This window comes from Scomber scombrus, chromosome 18 (assembly GCF_963691925.1).
Source record: "Scomber scombrus chromosome 18, fScoSco1.1, whole genome shotgun sequence".
NCBI lineage: Eukaryota > Metazoa > Chordata > Actinopteri > Scombriformes > Scombridae > Scomber > Scomber scombrus.
In genome coordinates this window covers 6,024,247-6,035,645 of record NC_084987.1, presented here as the reverse complement: position 1 = coordinate 6,035,645, position 11,399 = coordinate 6,024,247, and the positions used below count along the sequence as shown (strand labels likewise).

Below are 11,399 nucleotides of genomic sequence, written 5' to 3'. Positions count from 1 at the left end.
AATTAATGCGCAAGTAAAAAATAAACGTCGTAAAAAAAGCCAAAAAATACATTTGTAAAAGCTGCATTGAATCACAGTAACCATTTCAACAACTTCAGGAACTTTTAGACGATCTTGTATATCTAAAACTCAAAACGCAAAATTTACTTTAAATCCACGGAGGCCTTAATATAAATTTAACTGAAATAAAAATTTGAATACACGCAATATAAAGCAAAGTGTCCTGAATTGGAGCCACTTCATCAAAAAATTTGTCACATCTTCTCTAAGAGATGTACCTGTCATCTTTTTTGCTCAGTAGGGATTTCATGAGGGGTAACACTGATGATAATATATTTTAACTGTAAATGCTGCCATAATGATGGTAATACCTTGAATGTAAACCTCAGTAAAGCCAAATACAGGTATTATAACATATCAAACTTTTTTCTCTCTGAAGTAAGACTCATTTTTCTCTGTGAACTTGTTCCATTCACAAACACGCCCATCTCTAACAGCATTTCCTTTGGAATAGGGTGGGCGTGACGTGACACATACAGCTTCTGCAGACTCGGACTCATAGGCGAAGGTTTATAGTCCTTGCATAACTCTCCGCTCAGACTTGGAGCACATATCACCTCCACTTTGAAGAAAAACTGGCCGTTTTTCAGATTACAGACATCCTCTTTCACCCCACTAAACAGACTTTGGTCACAGTCTCCCAGAAAGTCGTCGTCCCAGCCGCTGTCCTGATCCCAAACTTCAAATCTCACTTTATTTCCTGCTGACAAATCCTGGCTGCCCAGGTCGAAGATCATGTTCCAGTGTGGGTTGTTGTTGTTGTTAATGACAGGAGTACGCCTCTCCTTCTCCTTGTTGAAGAGCACTTTCACATAGCCGTCTGTGGCACTTGTGTGGTCTCCCCAAAGACCGGTGGCCCTTTTTGCAGTTATGATGACGCGTGCCATGCCCCTACGGGTCGGACAGCAATCTAGGGTTACACCAGCGTTATTATGGCATTGGCAGACGCAGGGATCCTTCGGGTCAGTTTTGATGCCGGCCTGACAGCGGTTGCTGCAGTTCCTCAACAGACCTTTCTCCAGGATGTAATGGCTAATGGCTGATTTCAGGTTCTTCCAGGCAGGGGTGTTGACAGGCAGTAAGTCGTGCAGAGAGTCCAGAGAATATGAGATTATGTCTGGATTGAGTGGTAATGTTGTCAGCCATTCCTTGTAGGCTGATGGATTTTTTTCAGAAGAGAAGAGAAGGTCTGGCTCCGTAGTATGGCCCCCCGTTATTTGTGTGAACCTGTAGAGAAGGAAGTTGTTAAAACAACTGATAGCCAGGGCAAACATCAACAGCAGAAGAGCCCACGGCTTTTGGATGTCTAACTCTAGTCCATGAAGCCATTGCATGCAATATCAGTGGAATTAATATCGCCTTACATGATTTTCACAGTCTATACCATGTTTGGTTTGATCACAAATTTAATCTAGGACATTTTGAAATTTTACATATTTCATTCAGTTCTGGCATTAAAATCAATGACAGTTTGGCACTTTTCTTGTTGGAAATAGTTAGAGTACTTATTCAAACATAAAATTAATACAACGCATCTGACAAAATATATAAGAAAAAGGTTCTGTACCTGTCGTTGAAGCGGCTGGAGAACGCTGACTTACTGTCTGTCTTCTCAATGTCCTTCTTGCAGTGTTTTGCTTCAGTACTTATTGTCGCTTTGTAGGTAGCAGACGCCTCAACTCCCAGGCACATCCCCACCTCATTCGTACTGAGGCCCTCCAGGCTGGCCTGGCACTCCCTGATGCTGGTCACAGATTGAACACCTCCTCCCAATTTCACCTGGAAAGATAGATTTAAACACCATCTGCACAAACATATTGCTTTCTACAATTTCAATGTTGCATAAATGCTTTGTTACAACCATGCCACCCAATTTGGTTTACCTTGGTGATGTAATGGGTCCCAAAGTCGTCAATCAGTTTATAAAACTGTTGCTTGTTCTTGGGGCTGTAGGTTTCGGGTAGCCGTGTCAATGCTTTTTTAAATTCTATGTGTAACTTGGGAGTTTTGGACACTCGATAGCTGTTTCCAGAGATACACGAGACAAGAAAAGATAGACCACAATGAAACAAATATACACAAGTATTTCATTTAAACATTGAAGTTCATTAATTCTTCTCATTGCATTTATCTGCAAAAAACATGAATTCAAACTCTGATCTTACCTGTAGAACTCACAGGACATGCTTTGGGTTGTGAAACTGAACTTGTCATTCTTTGTTTTCCCCATTGAGTATTCGGCCAGTTTAGAGTTGCTGCCAGCCAACATCAATGAGCCGCCTTTATGCACCATGTTAACATCTAGACCTGCTTTCCAGTCGTTTTCAACTGAAGATGTGCTGGAAGTGACTAGAGACTCACTGGATCGGTGAAGCGAGGTTGCCACGTTCGCACTGCAGAACTGCCTTGACCTCCAGTCCACTACTGACAAGGGGAGCTTTTGCTTTTTGTTCTCCAGATAGGGGTTTGTACACACGGTGCATGTTTTGTCTTTTTGTTGCCAGTGATTCATGTCAAGCACGTAGGCCCCCTTACGTTCCATTTTCGTAATATCGAAGCCTTCCCCGGCCAAATTGGTACCCGGAGCAAAATCTGCATCTAGGCACTGTTTGGGTTTCCCGTCTGTGCATGACTGATACGTACACTTAGGCAGGGACAGCATGAGGCCGACACAGACACAAATATTCAACAGAAACATGTTGAAGTTAAGTTGGCTGACAGATGCGAACCTGAGAAAACATGAAGTTGAAAAAACATGAAGTTTCTTGTTGCACAGGACTAAACTACTATTAATTCCACACACATCAATGAACAGTTTCTACCCAGTTCTAAATAACTTAACAACATATTCAGTCACTTCAGTAATTTGTCAGATAACTGCTGACTATTTCACTTTCCAAATGAACCTCTACTCTACATTTTGGATTTAAATTACTTTTTTATTCCCTGTTTTACTGTGAAGCCCTTTGTAACTTAGTTTTAGAAAGGTGCTGTATAAATAGTTATTATTACAAAGGTTATATATTTTCAAATCAAGTTAGAAAATATTTTGCATAACAAGCAAATCAGCATAGACTCACCTTCTCTTGCCTGTTCACTCTGCATGCGTGAAACGAACTGTGAGCATCGATATCTGTGGTTTTGGTTTTTATAGGGCAAATAAGCGGGTTTTAATAACGGGGGGCGGGTCAGTGGTTATTAATGGAACAGGGGCAGGAAATCGCTGTGGTTTGACAGTTTCATCCATGCAAAGTATCATTTCTTACTCATGAGATGGCTGTGGTGAGAACAGGACAAAGTAATACTCAACATGGCCTGACGTGCAAGGGGGTGCGAGGGCCCCTTCATCATTGCTTGCAGCTTTAGATAGGTAGCAAATCAGCAAATACTTGTCTGTGTATTTGCATTGCTGTAATTCTACTGCTTTCTGCAGTAACTAGTAATATAACTAATTACTTTTCCAAATTAAATAATGCAATTACTACAGTTTAAATGGGCTTGTTGCTCATTACTTTTGTCTTCTGTGAAAATAGTGTGCAACTGCAGAGGACAGCAGACAAACACAGCCACAACACTAACAACAAAACTGATAAATGCATGGATTTGTATGGGCCATTAACATATATGTAGCACTAAAGCGATGGAGGATGAAGGAGAGGAACCACTGTAACTGACATGTAAAATATATGACACATGATTAATATGAAGGCCCTGCATGGAAACATAAAGCTTTAGTGTTCGATTCTTCACTTCTCTCAAAGCCCCACAAGTCAAAATATGTGATTGAAATGCATAAAACACACTAGTATGTTTTAGAGATGTTTGTATAGAAACATTTAAAAAGAGAATAAGCGTAATACTCAAAACATGAATCTCATTTTACTTTAAATTCATTAACACCTCAATATAGATGAAACTTTAATAAAATTGAACACACAAAATATAAAGCAAAGCGTCCTGAATTGGAGCCACTTCATCAACACTTTTTCAGGAAATATGATTAATATGAAGGCCTTGCATGAAAACATAAATCTTCATTGTACAATTCTTCACTTCCCTCTCCTTCTCTGCATAAATGGACAAATGCATAAAACATTTGAGAATATATGTATAGAAACATTCAACTGAAAAAAAGAAGAAATGCGCACGTAAAAAAGCGTAAAAAATAAGCCAAAAAATACATTTGCAAAAACTGCATTGAATGAGTCACAATTTCAACAACTGCAGGAACTTTTAGACGATCTTTTGTATCTAAAACTCAAAACGCTAACTTTGCTTTAAATCCACGGAGACCTTAATATAGATTTAACTGAAATGAAAATTCGAATACTCACAATATAAAGCGAAGTGTCCTGAATTGGAGCCACTTCATCAAATAATTCGTCACATCTTCTCTAAGAGATGTACCACTCATCTTTTTTGCTCAGTAGGGATTTCATGAGGGGTAACAGTGATGATAATGCATTTTAACTGTAAATGCTCCCAAAAAATGATGGTAATACCTTGAATGTAAACCTCAGTAAAGCCAAATACAGGTATTATAACATATCAAACTTTTTTCTCTCAAAAGTAAGACTCATTTTTCTCTGTGAGCTTGTTCCATTCACAAACACGCCCATCTCTAACAGCATTTCCTTTGGAATAGGGTGGGCGTGACGTGACACATACAGCTTCTGCAGACTCTGGCTCATAGGCGAAGGTTTATAGTCCTTGCATAACTGTCCGCTCAGGCTTGGAGCACATGTCACCTCCACTTTGAAGAAAAACTGGCCGTTATTCAGATTACAGACATCCTCTTTCACCCCAGTATACAAACTTCGCTCACATTTTCCCAGAAGGTCGTCGTCCCAGCCACCGTCCTGATCCCAGACTTCAAATCTCACTTTATTTCCTACTGACAAATCCTGGCTGCCCAGGTCGAAGATTGAGTTCCAGTGTGGGTTGTTGTTGTTGTTAATGACAGGAGTACGCTCATCCTTCATGTTGTTGAAGAACACTTTCACATAGCCGTCTGTGGAAGTGAACCAGTCTCCCCAAAGACCGGTGGCCCTTTTTGCAGTTATGATGACGCGTGCCATGCCCCTACGGGTCGGACAGCAGTCTGGGGTTACACCAGGGTTATTATGGCAGTGACAGACGCAGGGATCCTTCGGGTCAGTTCTGATTCCGACCTGACAGCGGCTGCTGCAGTTCCTCAGCAGACCCTTCTCCAGGATGTAATGGCTAATGGCCAATCGTAGGTTCTGCTGGGCAGGGTTTTTGGCAGGCAGTAAGTCATGCAGCGAGTCCAGAGAATATGAGATTATGTCTGGATTGAGTGGTAATGTGGTCAGCCATTCCTTGTAGGCTGATGGATTTTTTTCAGAAGAGAAGAGAAGGTCTGGCTCCGTAGTATGGCCCCCCGTTATTTGTGTGAACCTGTAGAGAAGGAAGTTGTTAAAACAACTGATAGCCAGGGCAAACATCAACAGCAGAAGAGCCCCCAGCTTTCGGATGTCTAACTCTAGTCCATGAAGCCATTGCATGCAATATCACTGGAATCAATATCGCCTTACATGATTTTCACAGTCTATACCATGTTTGTTTTGATCACAAATTTAATCTAGGACATTTTGAAATTTTACATATTTCATTCAGTTCCTGCATTAAAATCAATGACAGTTTGGCTCTTTTCTTGTTGGAAATAGATAGAGTGTACTTATTCAAACACAAAATTAATACAACGCATCTGACAAAATATATAAGAAAAAGGTTCTGTACCTGTCGTTGAAGAGGCTGGAGAACGCTGACTTACTGTCTGTCTTCTCAATGTCCTTCTTGCAGTGTTTTGTTTTAGTAGTTATTGTCGCTTTGTAGGTGAAAGACGCTTCAACTCCCAGACACATCTCAACCTCATTCGCACTGAGGCCCTTCAAGCTGGCCTCGCACTGCCTGATGCTGGTCACAGATTGAACACCTCCTCCCAATTTCACCTGGAAAGATAGATTTAAACACCATCTGCACAAGCATATTTGTTGCTTTCTACAATATCCCTTCTGGGTAAATGCTTTGTTACAACCATGCAACCCTTTTGGTTTACCTTGGTGATGTAATGGGTCCCAAATTCATCAATCAGTTTGTAAAACTGTTGCTTGTTCTCAGGGCTGTAGGTTTTGGGGAGCCTTTTCAATGCTTTTTTAAATTCTCTGTGTAACTTCGGAGCCTTGGACACTCGATAGCTGTTTCCAGAAAGATACGAGACAAAAAAAGACAGACCACATGAAACAAATATATAAAAGTAATTAATTTAAGCATTAAACTTAATTACTTTTTGCCTATTGCATTTATCTGTGCAAGTGTGCAGAGAAAAATGTTCATTGGACCTTCTTACCTGTAGTACTCACAGGACATGCTTTGGGTTGTGAAACTGTACTTGTCATTCTTTGTTTTCGCCATTGAGTATTCGGCCAGTTTAGAGTTGCTGCCAGCCAACATAAACGAGGCGCCTTTACTGCCTATCCTAAGATCTAGACCGACCTTCCAGTTGTTTTCAACCTTTGATGTGCTGGAGGTGACTAGAGACTCACTGGATTGGTGAAGTGAGTTTGCCACGTTCGCACTGCAGGACTGCTTTGACCTCCAGTCCACAACTGACAAGGGGAGCTTTTGCTTTTTGTTCTTCAGATAGGGGTTGGTACACAGGGTGCATCTTTTTTTCTTTCGTTTCCACTGATTCATGTCAAGCACGAAGGCCCCCTTACGTTCCATTTTCGTGATATCGAAGCCTTCCCCGGCCAAATTGGAACCTGGAGCAAATTCTGCTTCTAGGCACTGTTTGGGTTTCCCCTCTGTGCATGACTGATACGTACACTGAGGCAGGAACAACATGAGGCCGGCACAGACGCAAATATTCAACAGAAACATGTTGATGTTAAGTTGGGTCACAGAAGCAAACCTGAGAAAACATGAAGTTGGAAAAACATGAGCTAAATGAGTTTAAATAACTTAACACCATATTCAGTCACTTCTTTCAAAATGAACCTAATTACTGCATATCCCCCCTTTTTAAAAAGCAGTATTTTAGACAGTCATTCTAGATATTGTAGCAATTAAATTCCCAAATTTTAATAATGTCATCGTGTCCCCCCTCTAAAATATGCTCTACTCTGAATATTTGTAATTTTAGTCCTATCTCTAAAGCTGCATAAACCATGTTTAATGGATGGGAAAGATTAAAGAAAGACTCCTGTGTTGCGAGGCACTTGCGAGCGTTCACGTCTGACAACTCAGAAAGGTTGCACGACAACTGAGTAGGTCATATGAGGGTTTAAAAAACTGTGATTTGTCAAAAAGTCTAAAAAAGTCAAAGCCCTAGCAGAGTATGTGAGCGGAGCTGGCAGATTTTGGAAAGAGCACAGAGCGTTTTTTTTCAAGGACGGAAAGGATGAAGCATTGCGTTGTCCCACTCCAATTGTACTCCGATACCGCTCACATTACAAGTCTGAAGCATGCCCAAACCTGACCCGGAATGCATCTGTGTCTTTCACAATTATCCACACACACACACACACACACACACACACACACACACACACACACACACACACACGCACAATCCTGTGAATATAATGATGCACCAGATTCACTGCAATATAGCCTACAGTAGACCTATACTAATGTATTATTTTATTGTGATTAGAATATATAAATATAGGCCTACTTGGTGGGGCTATTAGATTGCTCTTAGATCGGCAGGTGCTTGCCTTACTTGGTGATTGCGGCAAGTAGGAGGAATGTCATATTCCCGCACTGTCTGCACACAGTTGGACTTTCCTTCCAGTAGCAGATTTTTATATGATCATTCGCCCAGGATGGCACGGAGCACACACACCAAAAGAAAAAAAATAGTTTTTTTAATCTCTTATTTGCACGTCACGTCTTCTTTTTATAAAGTCACTGAGGTTGAAACAAGTAACGAGCCTGTTTTGACAATATAAGGAGTAGAAAATACAGATATTTGTGTTTAAATGTAGGGAGCAAAAGTAAAAAGTAGTCTGAAACATAAATAGGCTACTCAAGTAAAGTACAGATACCTGAAAAATCTACTTAAGTAGCTACTTCCCACCTTTGCTTTTGGATGTAAGGCTTCAGTTTAAGATATAAGTTAAATAGACATGTACATCTTTTTTTTTGAGTGAGCAGGGAGCGATTTCACCGGAGCGGGATGCAATATTTGAGTGGGGGAGGCGAACAACTTTGTGAGTGAGGAGCGGAAAATTCTCACCGCTCCACTCCGCTCATATGCTCTGAGCCCCAGCAACATCTTTTTTAATAAACCAATATGTTTTGGCTTGCAGCTTTCATCAGGGTCATCATGAAACATTACAAACAGTATTTAAATAGGATATTTAAAAAACATTTAAAAAATAAAAAAGTTAAAAAATATATATATGTTGCTGGAGCTTAAACTTTGACTATTTTTTTGCCTTGGAAATGGATGAAGTTGTACCAGAAACCTCTACTCTGCTTCTACACCATTGATACAATTATATGACATCCATTAAATTTGGGTTTAATTACACTGAACAATGCAATTTGGCAGACAAGAGGTGTCCATGATTGTTTGCTTTTCAGGCACTTACAGTATATCTGAGCTTTCAGAAAAATCCTAAATTCCCAGTCATAACGCTTTGTACAAATGGGGAACTGGTCATTACAGTATACCCAAAATAACATGAAAGTAGCATAAACAGGATATTTTGTGCAGTGAAGAAAATTATCTCTACACAATTGATGTAATTCTTTAAAAACAATAAAATCTAATCTTGTTTTCACTCTCCACACAGCAGTGAGTTATAGCTCGATGCTTGATGCAGCCATGTAATCCATTTTAATTCTCCTTTATCTCAACTCAGCCTTCGACACAGTGGACCACAATGTCTTAATCAGCTGTCTGGAAAAACTATGTTCCATCAGTGATGTGGCTCTGGATCTATTTATCTCTTATCTGTCTGATAGATCCTTTTTTGTGTTTCTCTCTTTTGTGGTGTGCCCCAAGGCTCTATCCTGGGTCCCTTTTTATTCACATGGTAAGCTTTATTTATATAACTGTTATGAGGTTGAAACACATTTGTACATCCCAATAAAACCCGGTACCACCAATGTTTTCTGAATTATGTCTTGCTTCTCTGAAATCAAAAAGTGGATGTCCATAAATTTACTGAAGTTAAATGAAAAGCGCATAACGAAGGTGTGATTTTTCACTCTGAGTGACTTTCTGATGCTCGGATGACTAAATTAATGCAGTTCTGCTGCATTTACATTGAACAAAAAATGTGGTAATTCCTTCCATTCGCAGATCTAGAGAAGGTCATCTGTGCTTTTATATCTTCCAGACATTACAATTGCGATGCACTTTAGTCTTTCAGGCACATGAAACATCTAAAGACTCCAGCTTTAAACAAAACAATGTCAATCTTTTAATATGTGAACGAAGCGTAATATTTTACAGCTTGTTTTTTAAGCCTTGCACCATCAGGCACCTGCTTACATCTGTGATCTGTTAACTCCCTATGAGCCTGAATGGTATTTGACATACTCCCATTACATTTTCGTTTTTAACTTACTTTTACTTACTTTTGTATTCCTTGTTTTACTGTGAAGCCCTTTGTAACTTAGTTTTAGAAAGATCTTGTATAAATAGTTATTATTACAAAGGTTATATATTTTCAAATCAAGTTACAAAATATTTCGTAAACAAGCAAATCAGCATAGACTCACCTTGTCTGTCCAGGATGCATGCGTGAAACTAACTGTGAGCATTGATATCAGTGGTTTGGTTTTTATAGGGCAAATAAGCGGGCTAAATGGGGAGGGGGTGACAGGTCAGTGGTTTTTAAGGGAATAGAAAATCACTGTGGTTTGACAGTTTCATCCATGCAAAGTATCAATTCTCACTTATGAGAGGGTTGTGGTTGGTTAGAGCAGAACAAAATCACACCCAAATAACTTTTTTTTCAACAGATGCAGGCACAGAAAAGAAATGCAACATAAAAAGGTGTAGCAGAACTTTGTTTTTTCTTCTTTCCTCTCCCATTAATCATCTCACCACCCCTCACATTTATCTGCTCACCCTTTGGAGGGGCCCCACCCCTAGGTTGGGAACCACTGGACTAAACTAGCTAACTGTATATAAAGTAGTGTAAACTAGCTCCACCTCCAGCAGCTACAACAGTAACATGCTGCTCTAACACTGATGCTTCACTATTAATAATCTAATGATGTCATATATAATAATATATCAGTCAGAGGGACCAAACCACTACTTTTACTGTAATACTTTAACTACATCAAGCTCATAATTCTTATATGCTTTTACTAAAGGTGCAGTGTGTAGAATTCAGTGGCATCTAGCAGTGAGGTTGCAGACCAATTGAATACCCCTCTTCTTCCAAGCATGTAGACCATATGGTGGCTGCCAAACTTGCGAAAAACTGTGAAAGGCCCTCTCTAGAGCTAGTGTTTGGTTTGTCTGTTCTGGGCTACTGTAGAAAACATGGCAATGCAACAGGCGGGCTCCATGGAAGGTGAACCTCTATCTATGTAGATATAAAGGGCTTATTCTAATGCAACGAAAACATTATTCTTACATACTGACTATTAAAGCCCATTTCTGCTAACTCCGTTCAGTTCAATGACACTAAATTCAACATACTACACCTTCAATGCAGGATTCAATATTGTCTCTTAGTCATAGCGCCACCTACTGTACACAGGAAGTCAGCCTTGTGTGACACATTGTAAAGTACAACATGACATATGATTAGTGGGTGTTCTCTAACAAAGTGGAAACAGGACGTGTTATTTACCCCTTCTTGCAATTTAAGACCCAGGGTGTGACACTATCTACATGCCCACGATGAGAGCCCTTCGACTTTGCCACGGCCCGACATGCATGGGGGTGCGAGGGCCCCTTCATCACTGCTTGCAGCTTTATTTGTATTGTTCTCACATGATCCAAACTTGTGTTTAAACAAATTACCATAAACTAACTGACACATCAGTGTAGGAGGACTTGTTGACAGTGAACACAATGTGCACAGGGCAAAAGGTGGAGTATGGATAAGCAAAGATTTGTCTGTGTATTTGCATTACTGTAATTCTACTACTTTACGTAACTAACCAGTATTATAACTAATTGCCTTTTCGAATTAAATAACATAATTAATTAATATTTAAATAGCTTGTTGCTCGTTACTTTTATCCTTTTTGAAAATAGTGGACAACTGCAGAGGACAGCAGACCAACATATGCAACCCAAACAACAAAACTGATAAATGCATGGATTTGTATGGGCCATT

At 39.8% G+C, this 11,399-nt stretch overlaps 2 protein-coding genes across 2 annotated transcripts; both read right to left on the bottom strand.

Moving 5' to 3' along the window:
• Positions 1-293: 293 nt before the first annotated feature.
• LOC133999862 (perforin-1-like) lies at positions 294-2,829 on the bottom strand. The gene is made up of 4 exons (XM_062439196.1): positions 2,226-2,829; positions 1,944-2,082; positions 1,628-1,839; positions 294-1,287 (listed from the first exon to the last, which is right to left on the bottom strand). The coding sequence occupies exons 1-4, from the start codon at positions 2,756-2,758 to the stop codon at positions 408-410; spliced, it is 1,764 nt and encodes a 587-aa protein (XP_062295180.1). The 5' UTR covers positions 2,759-2,829; the 3' UTR covers positions 294-407.
• A 1,710-nt stretch (positions 2,830-4,539) lies between these two features.
• LOC133999201 (perforin-1-like) lies at positions 4,540-6,987 on the bottom strand. The gene is made up of 4 exons (XM_062438389.1): positions 6,431-6,987; positions 6,140-6,278; positions 5,821-6,032; positions 4,540-5,478 (listed from the first exon to the last, which is right to left on the bottom strand). The coding sequence occupies exons 1-4, from the start codon at positions 6,961-6,963 to the stop codon at positions 4,599-4,601; spliced, it is 1,764 nt and encodes a 587-aa protein (XP_062294373.1). The 5' UTR covers positions 6,964-6,987; the 3' UTR covers positions 4,540-4,598.
• Positions 6,988-11,399: the final 4,412 nt, after the last annotated feature.